This window comes from Anticarsia gemmatalis, chromosome 25 (assembly GCF_050436995.1).
Source record: "Anticarsia gemmatalis isolate Benzon Research Colony breed Stoneville strain chromosome 25, ilAntGemm2 primary, whole genome shotgun sequence".
NCBI lineage: Eukaryota > Metazoa > Arthropoda > Insecta > Lepidoptera > Erebidae > Anticarsia > Anticarsia gemmatalis.
Genome location: NC_134769.1, coordinates 7,684,722 through 7,709,554, shown reverse-complemented (window position 1 = coordinate 7,709,554; position 24,833 = coordinate 7,684,722). Strand labels below are relative to the sequence as shown.

Below are 24,833 nucleotides of genomic sequence, written 5' to 3'. Positions count from 1 at the left end.
GTTAATGACTTATATGGGAATAAGAAACTGTGGTCCTCTTGAAGTGTTTAAGCAGTTATATATATATAAAATTGGTATAGGTATTAAGTGATTCGGCTATTTTTCGTAATTGTTGAGTTCATAATGAAGTTAAGTAGCAGATCACATTATTTTGATTAGAACGTCCCAAAATATATGCACGCTAAAAGCACGTGTCAAAATATTTAAATTGCAAATATTTGCTTTGAATAAAAATAAGTTCATAATCTGCGATATCTTAAGTATTAAGTTAAAGAAAGGTTTAACATTTAGATTTTATATTTGGATTTTGAGACATATAAACTGAAATTTATGTAGACTTAAGCAATGCAATGTCCAGAATTTCGATGATGACATATTTCAGAGAACGTAATATATTCGCACTGTAGAAGTAAAATTTCAATTTAGCAAAGAATTAAGTAAAATGAAATCGATAAGTGAAGAAACTACTATAAAAATATTATACTAGCCTCCGCTATGCTAGGTTCCTACATTTTGGATGATCCTTATTTAATACATTTTAAATACGTAAATAGCAAAGTAATTTCTACGTAAATTGCAGCAGACACTACGTAATTTCAACCTGAAAACCTTTGTAACCTAGATAAATGATGAAAACATATACATAATGATTGATGATATAATCCCCCATTAACTCCAATTAGAGCCCCACGTGACTCCATTCTGATACGCTCGCGTAAATATTTGATATCTGATAAATATGGAATATACAACGAGATGATAATTGCTGAAAACTACGTTGTTGGGAGTTTTTTGCGATACGGATGTCTGAAAATCATAATTATATATTTTTCTAGCTTATGCCTGTTCACGTAGACATTATGGTCTTGTGTCTTTCCCCAGGTTATGATCTATCATTCTGCCAAAATTTATACAAATAGCTTTAGCTTTTTGATGTAAATAAATACCAAATAGACGACACACATTGCAGACATTTTTTATGAATTTCACCTCTATTTTAACAAAATAATGTTTCTGCTTGTCACTCCTTTAGAATCAAAGATTCGCAATTGCAGATTAGGTACCTACATTAAAGACTTCGTGAGTTTCTATTTTCCGAAGCTTTGATAGTTCTTTATAACTAAATGTGCTAAACATGTTTTAGCATATTTTAACTGAGCCATACAAGTGAGATTTAAATGCCAACACGATATGTCCTAAAATCAAATTAATTAGCCTTGAAATACATAAAATATAGTACAAAGTATATAAGTAGATGAAATCCTGAAACCAACCGAATAAATCGCATAGGGATTAACACTATCTTAATAATTTAAGTCGTAATACACGTACACAATACTATGTGTGTAGCCTCTGTAAATGGAAATATATTATCCCTCAAGAATGTATTATTATATCTGTTTGGATTAGTTCGTATTCGGTTTCAGGGATTTTTACGTGGATATAGATACACTTGATTTGTACTGCACATTTAAAACGACGGAAAAATCCTATGTCATGAAAAGGATATAATTTATTTCGGGCCTTTTATGATAGTGCTAGCCAGCAAAAAAATATATATACGTTTTTTTTTGTCGGGCTTACTTTATAGTAGTCTCCAGAATGTATGGAGTCTGAATGATTTCCTTTGTTTGGTTCAGTTTTTGAGTCCTGTAAGTGGAATCGATCTAAAAATAAATTATATTTCTACATAAAAAAGAGAAATCTTAAAAAACCCGTGAACAAAGTTCGCTTGATAAGATTGGAAGTAACTGTTTAATTAACCATGTACAGTCCAAAAACTACAATCAATTGATAAAATCTTACAATCATACGAAATTATCAAATTATTTCTTAGTGACAAAATCTTATCGAAATATTGTTAATGAATATAATGCAAGAGTTTGTGACGTGTATACTTGAAAGAAAGCCTCTACGAATTCCTTTGACGTTACATTAAATATTTGAACACACGAATGTTTCGTGATAAATCTTATCAAAATCTTAACAGGCATATACATCATCATACATCATCTGCTTGACGTAGCACTGTACTGATTTTATGTGCCATTCTGATTAGTATAGTCATCGGGTTAACATGTATATTTTATATTAAAGCTTTATTATATAAGTTTAGTTACATAATAAGAGTAACAGAAGACTCATTGAAATAGCAAGTCGAATTCTACGTCAGTTATGTGACGATATTTTTTTTCCAATTTTATGTTAAAAAAGTGAGTTAAGTTTTGTGAAATGTTAGTATTTTTTCATAAGTGTGCTTTACAACAGTGATTTTAAGTGCGTTCCATAAATAGATTAGCATTATTCACGTGTATCTAAATCGCGTAATCCTAATAATTGCATCAATCACTCCATATCAGATTATGCAATTAACAAAGCGCCTCGATTGACGATATCCTATCTTATTTCAGTAACAAAACAGTATTTTATAGTGTAGTGAAAAACTCAGTATTAATGGACAAATAAGTGATATAAAACAAATGTGTTTAAGAAAAAGTGGACGACAAAAGTGATTATGTCGATAAGGTGACGAAGGGGCGGCCGTTTTGGCTGTGGTGAAGGAAATACGGAAACATTCCCCTATTAAAAATTTTAACCCAGGGCCCGGTGGATAGCAGCAAGGATATCTGCAAAATGACCAAGGGCCCTCGGAAAGTGAAGCTAGTCATTGTAGTCAACAATAAGAAAGAGTGAGTATTTAGTTCTTAAGTTTTTATTTTTACTTAACTTTAAGTAGATGTAAGTTCTAATATAACAAACGCGTAGATGTTGAAAACGGGCTTTTTAATACAAGTCCTTTTCGTATTATTATTATTTTATTTTTTAACTTAATAATATAACGTCCAGCGAGGCCTCTCCGTCCTTCAGCCGCTCACGTCCCTGTTGCCCCCTAGTTGCTATTTATGCGACTTGTTTAGGGTGGCCCAGTTTGTGAGTTGGCAAGTCTCCGCCTGCCATTTTTACATGTTTTCAACATTGTTATCGGCAGGCGCCATAGTCCCCACAGATCCCCTGGTTTCCAGTCCATAAGCACCCCATCCCAATAGCCCAAGTAGTTTTTCCAGTTAGTTTTGCCATAGTCCCACACAGTCCGGTGATTGTCCTTGGGTGCATTTTATAGTGTAAACAGGGATAATCACCGGATTGTGTAACCATACATTATTGAAAGATTAAAGCCGTCTAAAAAGGGCCTCTACGTGTTGGCTTCGGCCCCACGCACGCCTACCAAATGTCCGGGACTCTGTAGTCCCGAGATATAAAACAGACGTACATAATAATACAAAATTTTACAAAAATGACGTACAGCGATGATACTGCAATTTCTGTGACGTCTAAGAATATAGTGATTGATCACTTGATAAGTTTCAAAAAAGAAGAAAAACTTGCAAATATATTTTATGGGTCAAGTTGCAGACCTATATAATATCTTGTATACTACTACCATCAATTTGAAATTGTCTCAATATTTCTAATATTCATCACAGGCGACAGAATCTTACAGCAACTATATAATACCAAGTTATAACATCCAATGTTTTTCTAAATCACGAAACTATCTATTACACGAACACTCAAGTATAACATTTGTATGTTTGTAAAAAACTGCATAATTTTATGAAGGTGTAACCGGTCATCCTTGGCGGCCATCGTCGCGGCGGATGCAAGCAATTTCCCACCTATTATCTGGTGCAATTAAGATGATTTTCCGATAGCATTTGCATATAATGGGACGCGTATTTTCATTCATGGTTTTCCATTCATGTTACACGTAGTAGTATCAAGGTGTTTGTAAACAGATTTATAGATAAACCACTAAGTTCTTTTTAAGACTAGTTTAAGTTGATTTCTAGATTAATTAGAATTTGTAAGAACCTACGAGACTTTGTTTATTTTCTTCATTTAGAGGTTAACGTTGATTCGAAGTAGAAAAAAGTTATTTAAATCTTTTTCTATTGCTTAAGGTATCCTCTGTATTTTGCGGCACAAATCGCCACCTTTAGTAAACTTATGCATAATAATGTGTCAGTAGGTTAATAAGAATCGCCTATAAAAAAAATTTAACGGACTTCAAAGAAGGAAGAGGTTCTAAATTCGTCGGATTATTTTTTTTAGCTCCCAGCGCCTTTAAAGCTTTAATAACTCACACCTTACTTAAAACTGACGCAAACCTCAAAACTATTAGAACTAGAAGAATAAATATATATTCTTTTTAATTAAGCAAGCAACTGAAGACTCAATTCAATAAATAACAAGGAAAAATCTATTCATACAAATAAAATTCTAGAACGAACAGACTTCCTTGATTCGTAAATTATCAAACAAGTACAAGCCTATAATAACCTTTTTTATAAATTAATCACTAATCGGAATCCAATGGAGTATTTATTGCGAGCGCAATACGTCGTCATGAGGGCATTATGTGGGTCTAGGTTCATTCAGGGCCGTCGCCTTAAACGGAACGATTCAAATGAGAAGAAAAAATGATCGAGTTTTACTTTTTGTCATATTTGTTAAGAAATTCTTAGATTAACCTAGTTTTATAAACAGCTTTTTGTGTTAATTGTTCGGCTATTTTTATGCAGAATAGTGAAACCTTAGATTTCAAGTGGCGCTTAAGTCTCACTACCATAACGCAATTAGACGATTAACAACAATGAAGTGATTTTGAGTACCGAAAATTAAATATTCAACATTTTCAAAAATAACCTTTTGTCCGATTTTCGGTCCTAATTCTTGTCTAAATTTTTTCAAATGACTAAAGATCTTATATTCGAAAAGCACGTCTTTTGCCGATTGTTATCTCTTTCAAGAGCCTGGCTGTCAATGAATATGATAGGACTTACTTTATCAGTTTACGTGTTAAAACCAAATCCGGCGCTTTAAACTCCTCAAGTAAGAAAAACCCTCTCACAGCTTTAATCTCAACAATACGATCAATCATAGTCTTGATTGATTTATCTCAAAATGTAGCATACACTTCGAACCTACACCTATCGCCACGATCAGAATTCAATGTCGCTACAATCGTATGCAGTACCTAAACGTAGACTGACGATATCAGATTTACAATATTGTGATTAGCCATATCAAAATATTTTTGCTAATACGTGATAATGTTACGCGTTATATTTTTGTTTTAATGTAAAGAAACATGTTGTTATGTAAGCTAACAAACTGTTAATTGCAGATTTTTATTTATTGTTTACGTCATTGTTTTAACTGTACTAGTTTTTTGATTTCCAAAACCTTTATTAATTTTATCACATTTTCAAATTTGATCACAAAGCCGTGTTTTAATAATTCAGCTTGAACACCCGGACATTAATAGTCTTCTTAATGTAATTGCTAGTTATTGCTTTATTCAGCCAAAGTATCTTAAGAAGTCATTGCAAAAATCGCTACTGAACATGGGAGACGTCGCGATTATCACAACGTAAAACCCTTACTTGTAAAGAAACGTACTTCAGGAGGCTTGATACCGCGTCACATTGCAATCAAATATAGACGTGACGTAGCTACATACTCGCCTAAAACACCAGTGAGTATACAAAATGTCCACGCGTTGTCTAATGATGGGTACAAACACGGAAGCGTTCAGCGTCACGGCACACCGGCCACCACTCTCACGCCACCGTCCTTCGTTCGAGGAAGAGCCTCATTTGATCTGAAGGTTAACAGAACTGTGATGAATTGCTGAAAAACGTAGCGTAGAATTACGGTCTCATCACTTCTGGATAACTACTTTAATCATTGCTTTTTTTTTTCATTGTGATTTTTCATAGAATTGCGGTTACGTTATCTGTTGGATAGCTTATCTGTAGGTGATGAAACTGGTAAATTTTGTGTTGCATTTTATTGTGACGACTGTAAACTACGTCTCTCATTTTCTAAATTTTATGGATAGTTTTTATTTGTAAAACTATTGTTTCCCCTTCCGAAAATTCTATCCTCCTTGTGACTTCATTTTCGGAATCATATGGATAGTTTATTCATAAAACTAGCCTGTCTCCTTCCTTATTATGTTTTCTGTTGTCATGTGCCTCTCAAATAATAGAATGCATTATAAAAAATAATACTTATTAAAAACATAATCAACCTAAATACGAGCAAGAATCAAACGGTTCAAAGTCAACAATGATTATAGCGTGTTCATAACCTTACATCATCGCGAGGAACATTACTCCGATCAATTAAAAATCAACCGCCTTAATGAGCTGTGTCGAAACCGCAATGTCGTTGAAAACTTGTGCTCACACTGAGCAGATTAATTGTTGCTGATTGTTTGCAGCTCTTATTCTATGCTACAGACTAACGTGCCAAGTTTACAAAAAAAAATTAGCTGTACTTCCTTTTAAAACACTTTTTGGTACTAAAAATGCACTCATATCTCCGGGGAACAAATATTCTTTCGTTAAATATAGTTTGTACTTACCTTAATTATTAATAGACTTCGTGAAATTCAGAATTTGATGACAAATTATAGATTAATGTCTTTTTGCAAGGTAGTATTGACCAACATTTGGCCTCTATCAACGTGGCAAAAAATTTGCGTAAAGTTTGCTAACAAATCATTTGCCTACCCTAACCGGTGTTAATATCGTGATCGCGTGTTACTTATGATTAGTCAGCGCTCGCCCGTCGCTTGGGCCACACGTCAATTATGAATTAATTGTCATCATCCACTGTGGGAACGACCAAACGATACTGTTCGTTCATTCATTCGGTCGTTTCTGTTCACTATGTTTGTAAAGGTGAGTGATGACTTCCAGCCTGTCATTACTATGTAAAGCTGTTATGTACTTTTGAACCTACTGGAATCATGATTGTGAAATTGCCACCCATTCTTTACTTATATGTGAACCTAGTGCTAATAAAAACGTAAGAGTAATAGCATCAAAAGACAGAAAATAACTAGATTGCTATGTAGGCCTTTTTATTCAGTCAATATATGCCTAACTGCATTTGTCTGTGACTGAAGCTGAAAAACTTTCAGGCTTCACTGGCAAATTTGACAACATTGATAAGATTTTCTGGTGCAAAGCCTTGTTCCTGTTTTAACCCATTATGTTATACATTACGCAGAAGAAAAATTCTAGATACACCCGAAAGATTGCAGATACGCTACAGACTGAAAAATATGTGGCAGCATCTAATCCAACGATAGCAGCAATCGCTTAGACCTTTGCGTCAAATCGTCATTCTCTCTCTTTCTTCCATGCTATGAGTCCCATATGGTAGTGGGGGCAGCCTTCCTGGTCTTTCTCCTCCACTTCGCTCTGTCCTCGACATCGTCTTTGGAAACCTCACACTCACTCGTGTCTTTCTGCACTACAGTTTCCCATCTGGTTTTGGGCCGTCCTCCGTCAAATCGTCATTGCAACGATTAATCGCATACAATTTCGAGTCGCACGCATATATCACTTAGTAATGATAATGACGGGAAGCCGTGTGTTTCCGCGGTGACTCTCAGTCATTGAACAGCGTTGAACACCATTATTACACTATAATGTCCACGTCAAGCTTTGTACGTCACTCCGGACTCGTCACACGCCGGTTACCGTAATGTTAGATGATTTGGTTATTTTTAGTGTTTGTAATTACTTGTTATAATTAGTAGTTATGTTCGGTAACTTCTCATGATCGTAGTTCAAGGATATGTTGATTTTTTTTAGATTTTTTCTAATATAACCTTTTTTAACCGTCAAATGTCTGCAATAATGAGACTAGCGCAGTTTTGTGAAAAATTGCGTTCTGACGCGGAGGCCTATACTTAACAGGTTAGTTCTTTTCCCCGGAGTGGTAAAGAAAGACATTTATTTCAAAAACTATGTAGTCAGTTTTATCATGTCTCTAATCTGCACTTTACCAGCTCTCCATAACTTAAGTTTAAACTATCACCCATTCAGTGAAACTTGTACCTCGCAATTAGGACAGTACATTTACTTTGATGATGTTTCAATCGTTTAACTATACAAGGAAGGTTCTTATATCGTCTGAAAAACCCCTTGTACATTATTTTATTGTCTCAATAAATGTAGCGTAAAATTTCTGACTCATTTTTTTATGCGAAAAGATAAGAAGTATACCTTATTTCATTAAACACATAATCGACAAAGTCTATATAAACTAAATATATCATTACGGACATAAAACTACGTAATTTGACTAAAACATATGTAATTAAATGTAATCTTATTAACTTGTTAGTTGCTTGGAATTAACTCGAACTGATTTAATGAGGCACACGGTAACTGTGCTACGCGTTTAACTATCAGTTAAACTCGTTACGCATTTAGTGTAAACGAATGGTGAGTTAAGCAATCTTTGACGAAGACGTATTATTGATGGGTGACCACATAGTATTTTAGTAGTTATTCTCACCGTCTTTGTCAGTTAGTTTTTGGATTTCTATCCACAATTGATACATGCTGACTACCGTGGTACCCACTAGACTTAGAGCCGGTATCATAACTTATACCCCCGGTTTCTGAGGTACATTTATCGGTAGTTTATATATTCAATAGAGTTTGAACTCGTATAAAAAAACGCTATTGAATACTTATACTTATATGGAAATGGTGAATTAGGGCATTAGTCATTTCATTCCTAAAAATAGTTTTAATTCCTACTTCATCATAATTCTCAATTAACAAGATAAGATGTCTAGACTTAAGAAAAAAGCATACAAAACCTAAATGAAAGTGTATGGTAAAAATTATCTCGACGTGGGAAAAACCGAATAAAATCACAATTTTATTGCCAAAACTTATCAGGACGCCGTATCTTTTGCGAACTGTTATCTTTATCGCGTGTGGATTGATAAGGTTTGAATGCTGATCGGCGTAATCAATTAGCGATATATTTGGTGATAAGAGCTACTGTTAATCAGTTAGGTACAGGTCTTAGTCATTGTATATTAGAATGTTAGCAAACTATATGCTTTCTTAAGAAATAGAAAAAAAATCATATATGCAAATAATAAATTCTATGTATAGAATAATAAATAGAGTTAAAAACAAGGGCATATATTATAAATGTTTGTAGTGTAATGTAGGTTTATACGAAGAAAATAATTTAGAACTGTTTTCGGATGTTATAATACTTATGGTCAATTTAAAACGTTAAATAGAGTTTTGAATGCAAGCAATATTTTACCTTTTAGCTGCTACAGTTACTAAAGCTAGCTGTCGAAATAGGACTGGAATTGAGACATTATGTTTCGAGTTTACCTCTACACTGCGTCCTCATACCGCAGTTTACCAGCATAGTTGAACTAAGGGCCAGATTTTTCTCATTCTGGGAAGAGACCCATGCCCAGCGGTCGGACAGTAATGGGCAATCTTATTTTAAACGAGATTCTTTGTGAGACTAATTCTACCCCTATATTATTTCGGGATTACTATTACAGTTCTTAATTGTTGAACAATCAAGTATACCAAGTGCATAGGTTAATACTCCAAGTAAAGATTCGTAGCGGTTGTCAAACAAATTGATGCGGGTGATTGATTAGTTTTGAATAGATCCATTGACTGAAGATTAACTTTGGCTGTTATATTTATTAATGTGTTGAATAATATCAATCAATAGTAATTGTAGAGAAGATGTTATACCTATATTATTATTTTGTTTATTTCAACCCGTACTTGGCCAGCGTGGTGGACTGAAGGCTTAACCCCTCCCCCTCGTTAGGGAGGAGACCCCTGCCTAGAAGTGGGACAGAAATGGGTTAAAAAAAAATTTAGATATAGTAAATAACTACCTCAGAATATAGATAGCTATTGACTCAGTACAGTGTTAATCGACACGTTTCAAGCAGCATTTTCCCGTATTTTTATTGTAAAAGAATGTTGGGAATTTTCTTGAAAATAGGTATTGTCGTTACTAATTCTAGTATGACAAGGACTGTACTTTAATGGGTCTCACTTTATCACATTCCATTAATTTGTTTAATTTTATCTCGAAGATCTTTATTTCAAAATGACAGAGGTAGCGTTAAAACATACCCGGATAAAAGTAAAAGGAGTAAAGTTTGTAATGTTGTCTCGAATAATACAGTTTATTTCAACATGCATTCGTATATTATCTTAACTGAGAACAAATCTAGCAAGTATATCTGAATACAAGTTAGCAACAATATCGTGGGGTACCGTAGATAATAAGTAGTGACGTCGCGTCCTTGCTGCTCGGACGTTAACGTGAGCATCACGCACGCTTATGAAAATTACAAACATACAAACATTGTCACCGACTCTCTGTCGCTTGTTTGTTACACTAACGGATGCTGAAGGCTTTTGATTTTAGTTATATACAGTAAATTTTACTTATATAAGTGGCGTTCCCTGGTAAAGTAGCGGGCTCTCCTCTCAGCGGTACCGCCCTTTGGGAAGAAGGCATGATTTTTATGTATGTATGTATTAACTTATAACTGTCTTACTGCTTGCCATGGGTCTCCAATCTCTAGATGAAGATTTTAATATATGAGTTAGGTAGGAGGGTACGCATTAAAACGGTCCCGGTTGGTGTCGATTTAGTTAAAAGTCGTTTAACCATGCCAAAAGCTTGCGGACAGCGTATACTACTTTATCTGTAGGTTAGCATGTTGAAGCCGATGAGATTGCAAAACTTAATAAGTCAGGAAACAGATTTCGTACAAAATATGCCCAAAATTTGCTGATAATATTAACATTCTTCTGAACCCGAGTTTAACAGAGAAAAACATGAAGGTTATGAATTCCACACTGACAATGAACTATTAATCTGAATGGTCATAGTAAAATAGCAGCATGGCGCCTGTACCGCAATTTACTTGTATATTATTCAATGTACCCATCAAAATAGCCTCAATTCCCCCTAAGTACTTACGATGACAAAATCCTATGTGTACTCACGCGTCCAAAACATTGTAGCCTTGTGATGCATGTAAATACACCACTATGCGAAATATTACGTAAATATACATTAGATATACTTACTTGAACACAGTTTTTGTTACATTTGAACGAACGCTCGACTCGTTGTTCGGTAGAATTTTCGTGAACGGATTTTCTTGTTGCGATTTGTAAGTCCCTTATGTGTATCTTGAGCTCCTCTTTGGTGAAATTTAAGTGTTTAAAATATGTTAAATTAGCTATATATCAGTTTAACTTTAGACTTCGAGTTCCGTCAGTTTTAAGTTTGGGCGGCTACTTAAAGTCTCCCAATAGATAACTATATGATTAGGGAATAAGGGCATTGTGAATTTTTGTGTTTTACTCTAAAATAATTTGAGACATTTATATAACTACATACTTACCTACTAATAAGTATAGCAGTACAATATTACAACAATCTCTAATGTATATCAACCTTCAATGTTAGAAAAAATAATTCGCGAACACTCATTGTGAATGCCGGTCGCGCGCAATTTCGCGATACTTGTGCGCGTCCTAAATATATTATTAATTGTCGAAATGTTCGCCGTGCGGGGTCAACCGGATCGTTTGTACCAACTAATTAATGTATTTGTGTGTTTAGTGCACAATAGTCAACTGAATTGATGGCAATTTGCTGCCAGAATTTCGTACTGAGCTTTTCTGTGTAGTATTTTTTCTGTTTATTCAGTTTTCAATACTTTGAAATAGAATGAAATAGTAAAAATCTGAAAGCTGTTTAACACGTTTCTTGAAGATATGCATAGTCCCTAACCCGCACTTGGCCAACGTGGTGGACTCAAGGCCTAACCCTCGTTAGGGAGGAGACCCTTGCCCAGCAGTGAGTAAGTCATGGGTTAGAGACATTGCATGCCCCTCAAGAAATGTATTATTTTTTTAACACAATGCTTTTCTTCACCGTTAGAGCAAGTGATAATTATTTCAACTCAATATTTCACACTTATATTTTACGGTAGATAACAATGAAAGATCGGTGCACCTATCATATTGGCACTATAGCGTGTCTTGCGACAATGCTCTGGCATCTGAATGAGACACCTGTTCAGTGCCAAACATTCACTAGAATTATTACCGCGTTATTTTATTTACAACCCTTATTCAATACGACAGTATATTTGAGGATAATAAAGCTATTTTTACATTAAAGAATGAAATAAAACATTGATTAATGGCCTCTTTAGATAGCTAAAAATAAGTACGAACGAATTTGATAGCGACATTTTCTGTGAAAGGCAAAGTTTGCTGAGTTTCTGAGTATAAAGAAGCGAAAGATTTGCGAAAAATTGTGGAGATTTGTATCAGGGTATTCTTCTTGCAATCATAAAGTTGCCGTCCTTAGTTCACCAGCGTATTCTCGTTCTTCGAAATAAAATTTTGTGAACAAACAAAATCCAATCTATAAGAATTGCAATTCAAATCATTGCTAATTTCTTTCAAATATACACTTTTGATGAATTTATTACTACTTTATAGTTATCTTTGCATACTTATTACTTAAATCTCAATAACAGCCTGAAAGTTTTTGTCCGACCCGGGAAACGAATCAAAGCCACCATCATTCTCACTTGTCCCACCAAGGTAGTTGAGTGATTACTTTATCTGTTATCGAGTTATTATTAGAAACTAGGACATGCGTATAAATTGTTTATAGAGAAGCTTTTAACATTGTCACGTGCGTTGGTTGTAAACTTATAGTATGTATTATATAATCGTTTATCTATATTTATATACAAATTATTGTAATATCGTGAACTATAAATATATAATCGATATGTAGAATTTCTTATTGGGTATATTATGACAAAAAAATAACGAGCAAGATAGGTAGAGACCACAAAATGCCACTTGCTACGATCCTTAAAAAACTTCCTTTGCTTCAATAACTTACAGATCTTGTCATTATATTTTCTCTCGTAAAATTTATTTAACTTTGGTATATGGATTGAATCCCTTTTTCTATTTTGTCATACTTTTTACACCGGTCTTTTCAACTGTCCAACTACGACTCTCTTTCTAAAATCAAAACAATAATTGTCTTGGGACCAAACTGGCTATGGTCTGAGAAGTAAATCGTTTTTTCTGAATTCTTCTGATCTTTGTTGTTATTAAAATTCAAAAACAAACAAACCCATACCTCCCAGCTAGCTAACAACCACGGTCATATAAAGTACATTGGCATAATTTGCCCGTATGACACACACACACACACACACATACACAGCCAGCAACGAGTCGCCCTTGACCGTTAATTCGCTCAATATCAACTGTATGTATGACAATTTTGACCCCTATCACAAATGTTATTGATTTGTGTATGCTAGTCTATTTTTTTAAATATGTGTATGAGCGTGGATCGTTCGGCGTTCAGTAGTTTTAGTTTAGAGCATGGGTTCCCAACCTATTTGAACTTTTCTAGAAAAAACAAATTCAGCGCCCCTTTTAATCAAGATTTATGTATATTATTTTTCTAATTTTATTATCTTTGGACTCACTACCGCCCCTTATAAAATGACTCAGCGCACTAGAGGGCGGTATCGTCTACTTAAGGAACCTATAGTTTAGAGATTGTCAAAACAAACCTCGAAATTATATATCAGTTATGTTATGATAGTTGGATTGTTCAACTTTCATCATTATTTTTCACTTTATGATTTTTTGCTCATAGGCATTGCCTACACATTCTTCGAATAACGCTCGAAATGTTTCATTTACCCAAATGCAAGTTCCCTAAAAGAGCTTAAAACGGACATCGTAAAACAGCAAAACAGCTGTCAGTCGAAAGTCCTTCTTATAGTTATAGTGTATATCTGTATAAGAGCCACTTTTTTCAAGCGATTATTCCGATTTTCATTAGTATAGTAAGCTTTTATACCTACTGCTAATGAAACTTGAACTAAGTACTAACAATATAGTAAATCTAAATTACTAATCTTATAATTCACCTTGTGTATATAGTGGTTTGTGTCACGCACTAGAACTTCTATATGATGTTAATCGTTTAACATCACGACATCTTCTGTTTAACCTTCAGTGGGTACTAGCTTGATGTTACACTAATTAAAACCTACGTTTGTTGACAAACACTGTCCCTTTTATTGTAATTAATAGTTTATTTTATCAATTGGAGATCCTAGCTACGTCTGAGTTAGGCTAATTGGATAATGTATATTGCAATAATGTTGAAAGATTTTTAAAACGTTTAGTGGTTTCTAAAGAAGGTTTTCGCTTTACCTCTAAATAACAGAAAACTATGCCTGCACTTAGTAGGATTCAGACTCCGGCACTTAGGCTCTTCGCACATATACGCACAACGATTTCAGTCTTCAAGCGACTAGTGCCAACCTATATACAAGTCCTTTGAGACTCGTAGGTACACGAGACGCGGTCTCCTGACATTCGTCGCGCGATTGGATTTGTATGTTGGTAGTCGCTTAAAATCGTTGACTTGCAAAGCTGCAGCCTAGGGCCAAATAGTGAATCTTGTAACTTGCTTATAGACAGAAACCATATAAAAGAACGTTACTTTTTACGATCTCCACGTACGTCTTTTGCACGCCAGTTGCAAGCACTCAAAAACTCCCGAACTGTCTACACAAACTCTTTACATAATCGCACTTACATTGAAAGCATTAACATGCACTGCACCCACATATTAAATGCAAATAAAAACGTTCCCGTCTAGAATAGCACATTTCTAACACTCGTTTATTTATTCAGACCTTTATAAAGTTTTGACACTGCACGACACGACGGCGACACGAGTAAAATAGTAATCGCTACGTTACAAACATAAATTACCCTATGTTTCTATTTTTTATTTAGATTTTATTTGACTTGTAGAAGAAAGACACAGGATTGTTTACTTTTTTGATGGCTAGGAGTTACGAACTAGGGAGTCATAAAGCTATGCTTAGTACCAGGAAACTGAAAAAACTATATTTTTTTCTATCTAGTACCTACTCGCAACTCGAGTCAAGCCTTATTGCAAATATTCATATCAAAGCCGTAATCCGAAATTCCTTATTGAATCCAAAAAAAAATTTTTTTTCGCATTGTACACTTGGAGATAAGACTGAAGTTTTCGTGATTGTTAGCTTCTATTTTATCAATAAAAACAAAGTTTTATACTATATATAACTTATAAATAAATATTCTTGGCGTCGTACGGTCTAATATAAAGCGAATGTTAATCTCTAATCAATCTGTATGCTCGTGCGCACCTCCACCCGTGTGACATTACTAGTACTATGTCTAGTATGCCTACTCATTGTGTTCGTAGTGAAGGATTTTACGTCGTTTTGTTTGCGTCATGACATTGTTTTATGATTAAAAAGTGGATTTTATACGTAAGAAATAATATGTGGAGATAACATTAAGTAAATTATGTTTAAGTTAAGTTTTTTTCTTGACGTTTCGATCAACCTACATACGTCGGCTTACCTTTTAAATGACTCCGTTAATGCATTCTACAATAGTATGCTATTTAGCACGTTTTTGTATCCGAACGGCTGTCAACTACATTGTACGTACCTATATCGTTACACCATTTAGCTGAAGGGTGGTATACGCTACCTTATATACGCTACCTTTGCGTGGTGTCCACTTCAAAACACATTTTTATTTCCCGGCCGGACCGCATAATTATATTATTGTCTTTGAGATTTTTCTATACCAAAGCTCCAACAAATATGTATGTAAGTTAATTAATGTTATATTTCGCAAGTATTAATAATTGTTTCTCTATTGTTACAGCCCCCCTACATTCAAGACCCTGACGCCGACCTCTCGCACACAACTCAAGCAACAGTTGATGAGAGAACATGCACAGGAACAACTGCGCAGGGAATCTTTACAAGTAAGTAAACAACACCTTTTCTATTTGAATTATGATAGCTACTTTATTAAATGCAGGTAAACATCGAAATAACCCATTGAAGCGCAGTAAAGTAGAATCTGTTGATGGACCAAAACCTAGAACACTTGACTATTATGCTTTCAAGAAAATATCAAGAAACCTCAATCATATGTGTGCCTTACATCTTGCTTGCCATATTGATTTACCAGACCCACCAGGCTAAGATGGTAATGGAACAGAGTGTTTTTGTGAATTGTGCACACACTTAGTGATTGTCAACTAAGACCTGCAAAAAAATTGCCGCTGACTTTCTGCAAATCGGTCGGAATTAAAATATTAAATCACCGAAATGCTAAGCTTTGCAACCGTGACAAAACAGTATTAATACCTATACAAATAAGTACAGATTGCATCGTACCGTATGTCCGTTTGTCACTGAACATCTAATCTTATTAGCAGCCACATATTTGTTAAATAGAAGCTCTGTTTACCTCACAACGGGATATGACGGATTCATTAGATTAAGCATATTGTTCTACACAATTGACACTATTAGAACAGGTACTTTTCTGGAAGGTATTAAGTTACTGCATTTTGTTAGTTGCAGGCTGTTTTGATGGTCTAACAAACATGTTATAGACCAACCCGTTGGTATTTATGGCGCTTTATATGTAAGAAATACACAGACTATTTTAAAATAAAAAGATTTTTTATATATTTTGTCACTTGTAAAGTTAAACAGTCCCTGAGGTACTGACCGATTTCGTGACCATACAAATTCCGAAATTCCTAAGTTTCCAAACTGCCTTCTTGTTACTCTTTGTTGCAAATAGAATAAACTATGACCAAGAATATAAATTATTATCTCTCTTTGAAGTGCAAATCTTTTAAACTATGACTAAGACTACAAATAACGCGCTCCTAAGGCTGTTTTCAATTTCAATTTATGCAAGATTTCTATCTCTTTTGTTAATTACTTGCCATTTTGCACACCTGCATCCTCACTGCACCTACCTCTAGGACGCTCTACGTTATACCTATAAAGTTACTCCGTGACGCAGTGGTTTAGGTCGCCACGCCGCTACCATTGCGTCGAGAGGTCGTGGTTACGATTCCCACACCGAACAATTATTTACGCGATCCACAAATAATTGTTTCGAGTCTGGTTGTACTTTGTGCGGTTGTTTGTATGTTTGTAAAAGTCCCCGCGACACAAGAGCAATTCTTAGTGCGGGGGAGTTGTCTTAAAATAAATTGCTAACGTAATAATACTTTTAGTACACCTACCACAAACTTGTTTATTTAACCCAATGGTTGACTGGTAGAGAATGCCTTGATGCATTAAGTCGGCCAATGTACCACTACTGTATATGAAGTTTAAATAAATAAATAAAAAATATTCCCTTTTATAGCATGTTCTTTGTTAACGAGTAATATGTTTGTTTCAGGCACAACAAGCAGGCCAGTCCAAAGACAATGAGGACAAGAAGAAGTCATCTCCGACGGAGGTGCCGCGGATCACGCCTCACGTCGAACTACCGCCACAAGTATTACAGGTAAACAAACAACTATAACTACAACTAATCCTTGAATATGCTGCCTAAGAAAACCCCTTTTTTTAACCTATACTGTCCCATAGTCCATACAACTAATCTACTATGCTGCTCATATGAATGTAACGTAACGTCCAGTGGAAAATCATTCTTAAAGTTAAGCTCGTAAGGCACGTAAATTTTAATGACTTTACGCATGTCACATGGACGATTGGATGACGAATTTGACAGTCTTTCAAAGTGACACTACAACATCATAATGAATATGTGGTTCGTGCACGGAGCCCTTCCTAACTGTCTATCATTATTGGAAAGAAATGATTGTTTGTTTGTCGTATGGTTAGTGGTCAACCTATTGTCAAAGTTGTTCAAGCCGCCCGAAAGGCCTTTGACATGGCTTAACGACTGTTATCATAGCAGACAACAACCGGGACCGACTTTTTACGTGCCCTCCGAAGCACGGAGGTGCCCAGCTCAAATACCACTATGCGGTCACCTATCTATGGAATGACCGCGCCAATGGTTGCTTAACCTACAGATCGTTTACCGACCAATGAGCACAACTGGCTATGAGCGCCTCAATTGGAAAGAAATTAAATCGAATAAAAAATACTAGTACGAGATTTGACCCAGTACCCCATGGAGAAATGAAGGATTTTATATACGTTTTGACGATGATTTTGTGTGTTTCAGGTGCGAACAGTTCTGGAGAACCCCACCAGGTATCACGTGATACAGAAACAGAAAAGTCAAGTGCGCCAGTACCTTAGTGAATCATTTCAACCACAAACACAGGTCAGTAAAATAAAACTATTATATTTCACACTATTTCCTTCACTGAAGAAATGTATACCACTTTTTTTCTACCAAATTTCATCTCTATATCTTACCTCTACTTTTGACTATGTAATAGACCACACCTATCTGCTGTATTTTAGTTAAATATCATTTGGAGCCAGTAGACTGACTGATTAACCTTTTGAAAGCCAAAAGGGAATAGACGATTTCCAGCAATCTCATACAGGTTCCCCGTGATTTGGTTTGGCATGTTTGTTTTCAATTGCTTCAAGTTTACTACCCATCTGTAGTTCCTTCTGGTTTGGTCTATTATTTCAAGCTTTTTTTGCCCTCAAGTCTTTTGCAATACTTCACCGCGATTTTACTCAGGTCTTTACTATAATTTCTTCTATTTCCCAGGTGTCAGGTAGAGGGGCGCCTGTGCAATCGGCCCCGGAGCTGAGCTCGCGGCGCGCGTCGTCTCCAGAACGACCGTCGTCCAGTCTGCGCTCACCCACCATACCTTCCGCCAGTAATAACTCAGAGGTAAGCATCACTACTAGTTCATAACTTTTAAACTCTCGCGTTGCATGATTAATCTATCTATACTAATATTATAAAGCTGAAGAGTTTGTTTGTTTGTTTGAACGCGCTAATCTCAGAAACGACTGGTCTGATTTGAAAAATTATTTCAGTGTTAGATAGCCCATTTATCGAGGAAGGTTATAGGCTATATATCATCACGCTACGACCAGTAGGAGCAGAGTACCAGTACAAAATGTTACTAAAACGGGGGAAAATTTGACCCATTCTCTCTTATGTGATGGAAGCGAAGTTGCGCGGGTCAGCTAGTGTATAATATAATACGGGAATTAACGCGAACACGCATTTTACCTTAAAACGTAACGTATTCTTTTAAATATCACTACTGGTTACTGGTTTCTAGAAACATCTGAAGAAGACTGTTGAATGATTCTGACCCAGGGTGACAATGGTTACGTCACTTGAAGGTCTTTGATATGGTTTAATGCTGATATCTTTAAAGACACACCCAAAACTCGCGATCCCATCGACTAACTTCGAAGGAACATGTAGTTTATCTATTCAATAGCGTTTAAACTCATATAAAAAATGATTATTGGACGCTATTGAATAGATAACCTACCACTAAATGTACTCAGAAACCGGGGGTTAATGTTACCGAACTGTTCTTACAAGTCGCCAACGTGATTCTTCTAAAACACAGAGCTGCCTATATGTTGGCAACTCGGCTAAAGCGGTGTGTCAGCTTTATTATTGACAAAAATAGGCAACGACTTGTAATGTGACTCCCAAAGCATGGAGTTATTCATCCTGAAAGAATTAGTTCTCAACTTATATGTAGAATAATGTGAGCAGATTCTTTATTGATAGAATTTAAGGATACAGACGGATATCTCAGTAGCTTTCGAGTCCTTGTCAGTACTTTTGTGAAATTAATATTAAGCACTAGCTGACTCGCGCAACTTTGCTTGCGTCACATAAGAGGCAATGGGTCATGAGTTTCCCCGTTTTTGTAACATTTTTTACTGGTACTCTGCTCCTATTAGTCGTAGCTTGATGATATATTATTATAGCCTTTAGCCTTCCTCGATAAATGGACTATCTAATACTGAATTTTTCAAATCGGACTGGTAGTTCCTGAGATTAGCGCGTTCAAACAAACAAACAAACTCTTCAGCTTTATAACATTAGTACCTATAGATAGTATAGATGAATCATTTTCGCAAGTGACGCGATGCGAGTTAAGGGTCTAGCTAGACGTAGTTACTGCAAGATTTTAGATTTTATCACTGTGCTGTACCTACGCAGCAAATTAGTCAATGATAATTGCAATTTCCGTTTCGTGATTACAATTTCTACAAGTACACCTGACCACCTTATCGTAATATCGCGCCACACCGAAATATAAAATCTAGATATAAATTATCTCACGTTTTAGATATACTTAAGATAATGATATGTTTTGATTATATTTGTGTTCGATTGTTAATGCATGTTTTTAAAATGCGTCGTCATAGTCTATTCCTGTTTATTAGAAATAATTATCACTTGCTCTAACGGCGAAGGAAAACATCGTGATCAGGCCTTGGATGCCTAAAATTTATTAAAACATTTATGCAAAGTCCCGAACCTGCACTTGGCTAGCGTGTTAAACTCAAAGCCTAACCCCTTTCTTGTTTGCTCCTCCCAAACAAGAAAGGGATTAGGCCTTAAGTTCACCACGCTGGCCTGGCTCCCAGCAAGTGTGGTTTGGAGACTTTGCATGCCCCAATAGTAGGACAGCGATGAGTTTTAAAAAAATCTATCTATAATACTTATTAAAATTTTTGGGGTAAGAGATTTGAATATTTTTTAATTTCGGGACAGGCAGCAAAGTAAAATGACTAGACACGAGACAACACGCAAAATTCTGGGACAATGCCGAAAATTCCGGCCATCTGGCAATCCCAGTTGGGACCCGGCTAATAACAAATATTTATTTCCCCAGGCTGACGAGTTCCTAGAAGACATTCTATCGCTGGACAGCGGGGCGGGTCCGCTGTCGTCGTCGGGCCCGCCCTCGGCCGCCAGCTCCGTCGCCGGCGACTGCGCCCTACTGTCCGACGCGGACATGCACGCGCTCGCCAAAGACAGGCAGAAGAAAGATAATCATAATATGAGTGAGTATTATACAATCTATTATATTATAGCTTAGATATATTCTAGCTTAGAGTATTGAATGATTTAAGAAGTAAAAAAAATAAATATCTTTCCCTTGCAATTTAAGAATAATTTGGGTAGATTGAAGAAGTGTTAGAGTATTCGTGATGTTCTATTCAAGAGTTAAATGAAAACATGGCTAATTTTAAAACCAGGATTTATCTTAACATGTTTCACAATTTCATTCAACTTTGATTTCGTTAGATTATTGATGGAGGCACTTCCATATTTTTGACATAAAAAGTGACTTTACTGTGCCCTAAATTAAAACTGTTACTGCCTAATCATTATTATCCTCAGTCTTTCAAACTGCACGAGTTACTAGTCCCAAAGTCTACATAACTTGACCCTTATTCAAAATCTCTTCCAGTCGAAAGACGCCGCCGCTTCAACATAAACGACCGCATCAAAGAGCTAGGCACATTACTGCCTAAAACCAACGACCCGTTCTACGAAGTCATCAGAGATGTTCGACCTAACAAGGGGACTATTCTCAAGAGCAGTGTGGACTATATCAAGTGCCTTAGAGATGAGGTGAACAGGCTTAAACAGAGTGAACAGAGACGAAAACAGATTGAGCTGCATAATAGGAAGCTTATGTTGAGGATACAGGTATGGTCTACCGTATTTATGCTTAATAAGTTAGAAGTTTGCCATATGCATATTTTCTTGAATGGTTTTATAAAATGGGAATCTTACCTAATAGGTAAAGACCTGTCAGTCTATCAGGCTTTAAAATAAGAAGTATAGGACATTTTTCTAATAATTTGGCCCGCGGACCAAACTAATGGGTATGAAATGCCTCCAGATACTATTGATTCATCTTCCGATGTTTTTGTTTGGTTTTGTATTTCTGTAAACAGTTTTTTCTTTCTTTTCGCCTCTTCAAGGAAAAGACCAATTATCTTCAAACACTCTTTTTTTGGAAACTATAGTATAGTCTAACATTTGTGTCTATTTTCCCCCCAGGAGTTAGAGCGGCTGGCCCGCGTGCACGGGCTGCCGGTGTCCGGGGGCGACAGCGGCTGGGCGTCGCCGCACACGGACGACTCGGGCGTGGAGTGCGCCGAGGCGCCGCACGAGCCCGCGCCGCCCGCGCCCGCGCCCGCCCCCGCGCCTGCTCCACCGCCCGCTGCTCCCAGCAATCCTGCACCGGTCAGTCACTAATATCGTTAACAATATATAGTCTGAAATCCTCTCGACAGGTTTATTGTTCGTTTCTAGCCACCTACTTCGATGTTGTTTATCATCCCATAAACAAATAGTAAACTTTATTGTGCTTATGTATGCGTCTTGCACTTGCAATTCTTCTATGTCGTCGGCAGGCATTAGTTGTCTCCTAAAACTTTAGCGTTTTTATGACACTCTAGGTAAACGCCTCGAGTAATATAATCGTACTCAGCTGTACACTAAATACTTTCGTACACGTACGTATACGCAATATACACGAACACGTGCGTCATGTCACATAAAACAATTCGCTTTTTTATATCGATACGATGATATCTGACGTAAGACCTAGTAGTTATTACACCGCAACCCGTCTGCATGAAGGTAGGGGGTTTGGTTATCCTTCCCATCCCATTTTTATAATACACCTTACTTACTGTTTTTACTAATCCTATAATATTTGTGAACAGGAGCTGGTGCTACCGAAGACAGAGCCGGACTCCCTGATGGAGTTCAGCTCGCCCCCTCCCGACCTGCTGCGGGATATGCCCTCCGCCGACTGCCTCGATGCCCTCGACGCGCTTGGTACGAATACAACACATTAAAACACATGACTGTCCATCTACTGGGCACGGGTCTCGTCCCAAAATAAGGGAGGCTACCCTGGCCGCTAGCTGAGAACTTTGCATTGAATTAAGTGTATTTGAAAACCCATCTTTGATAATGGGGTTTGGCCGTGTAAATGTTTACCCGAGGTTCAATTCCTAGTCGGGCTAGGGATACTGAATTGTAGCAATTCCAGTCAATACACTGCAAGACAAAATAAAAGTCGAGAATTAAGGCGTTTGGAATAAATTCTTAGTTAAAATACTAGTCATTTCGTATTTCTTGTAATATTGTCATTTTAAGGCCCAATGCAAACTAGCGGAGGCTATATTAAGCTACTTTCAAACAAAAAATATCGACATCGATTCTTTTGTAACTATAATTACGAAAAACGTGATTAAAAATGTACTTATTTGACTAAATTTCACAATGCGAAAGTTGACTAGTATTCTAACTAACTTCGAATTTATCCTGAACGCCTTATACATACATGAAGCCACCACTGGCTACATATCTTACTACGGACCATAATTTCCAGACGGTCTAAAACTAGGTTCGTGTTCCCCGCTGTCGCGAGACGAGGGCTTGTCGCTGGGCTGCCTCGAGCCCGACCTGTGCCTCGAGCCCGTCACCGACCATCTCTTCAACCATAAAGATATTAAGGTGAGCTTATATACATTTTATTATTATATTCCGCTTTTATAGAGCAATAGCAGACCCGTGCGGCTTTCCGCGTCGTGATTAATACGTCATCCCATAAGGAGTATTTTTAAGCAGGATGATATATTTTTCTCCGAGTCATACAACTGAACATAAGCCTGTAAAACTATAATATATCATATGACTTTCTTAAATCTTAACTTACTATTTGCCATATCTGACAATAAAGGAAATATATTGTCACGTGTGGAACGATAGATATTAAATAAATATCGAATGAAAAAAAACTCAGATCTTGAATTTTCGTGCGTGTACGTATACGAATACGTACGAAAGTGAAAAAGTGTCAAGCGTTTCGCTCCAAAAACAATGTAATACTTTAAATTAAATAATAATTATGTAATGTGTTATAGATGCGTTTATCTCCGACGCCCGGTCTGCTGGGCAACGAGGACAGTGACGCGGTGCTCAACCTGGCGCAGATCGAGGACCTCATGGATGACGACTCACATAACCCTGTCACACAAGGTCATTACTACAACCACTTATTTATTCTTATACTAGTGGGGTCTACTAGTAAAAGAAGTATAAGGGTACAGGGGGCTATAGGCCTCTTTGACCCCCTTGTAGATTAGGTCGGGGAAAAAGTCTTTTCGCATTATAGTTTGTATGATCTTTTCTCTGATTATAAAATCTTTTCTCTACACAAAAAAGCTCGATATTTGGGTACCTCACGAGCTCACTGAAAGAAACATAATGTACCGTGTACTCATTTGTGATTATTAAAGCCAAAGAGATTTTATTACAAGTTCGTACATACTATAATGCGAAAAGACTTTTTCCCCGACCTAATATTACCCAAAGTCTTAATACTGTCTCTTTGCAATCTAAATAGTCGCCCCCCTTTCGGTTGTGTATGCCTTCCTACGTTCCTCAGTTTTCTTACCAGGTTGTGTGAGAGTTAAGGTCATAGATAGGTCATAGAGGTATCCCTGTTTTATAGAGCACATCGGGTTGAAGACTGTCCCATTCACGGGTATTTGGTCACTGTAAACATGCTGTGTTCGATAAGCTAATTTGAATAAAACCGATCGCCGTACTCGATTATATTTTCATTTTAGCTTATATTTTTATTTTAGGTTCGCCCCAATAGGTCGCTTCGTTTTTGCTAGTCTCATATATGCCTATAGGTCTGGTCAAGACAATCGTAGCACTATCTATAGATGTACATTAACACTTTATTTAATTTGTAGGCGATCCGATGCTATGTTCGTCGCCGACGTCTCAGCTGTGCCTCAGTAACGTGGTGGCGGAGGCGGCCGAGCGGAACATCTCCGCCATGCTGCACGATGACTCCGCCTCCTTCACGCATGCCACAGGTAGGACATCTTCAAACATTTTGTACTACCACGCGCATTCTATGGTCGTAGCGTGATGATAAATAGCCTATAACCTCCCTCAATAAATGGGATATCTAACATTAAAAAACAATTGAAATCGGACCAGTAGTTCTTGAGATTAGCGCGTTCAAACAAACAA

The 24,833-nt window shown here is 36.5% G+C and overlaps 1 protein-coding gene across 5 annotated transcripts in view; it reads left to right on the top strand.

The window, feature by feature from the left end:
- Mitf (transcription factor Mitf) overlaps positions 1-24,833 on the top strand; it is a 157,690-nt gene that overhangs the window by 128,502 nt on the left and 4,355 nt on the right. For 2 of the 5 annotated variants that reach the window (XM_076130841.1, XM_076130842.1), the window contains exons 2-13: positions 2,412-2,690; positions 15,684-15,786; positions 17,235-17,342; positions 18,033-18,134; positions 18,537-18,662; positions 20,647-20,818; positions 21,229-21,470; positions 21,828-22,013; positions 22,499-22,613; positions 23,173-23,297; positions 23,708-23,822; positions 24,548-24,673. In XM_076130841.1, the coding sequence (XP_075986956.1) occupies positions 2,635-2,690; positions 15,684-15,786; positions 17,235-17,342; positions 18,033-18,134; positions 18,537-18,662; positions 20,647-20,818; positions 21,229-21,470; positions 21,828-22,013; positions 22,499-22,613; positions 23,173-23,297; positions 23,708-23,822; positions 24,548-24,673 (1,576 nt within the window). In that variant the 5' untranslated portion in view covers positions 2,412-2,634. The remainder of the gene's footprint in view (positions 1-2,411; positions 2,691-15,683; positions 15,787-17,234; positions 17,343-18,032; positions 18,135-18,536; positions 18,663-20,646; positions 20,819-21,228; positions 21,471-21,827; positions 22,014-22,498; positions 22,614-23,172; positions 23,298-23,707; positions 23,823-24,547; positions 24,674-24,833) is intronic. The other 3 variants (XM_076130843.1, XM_076130840.1, XM_076130839.1) reach the window with 3 other exon arrangements.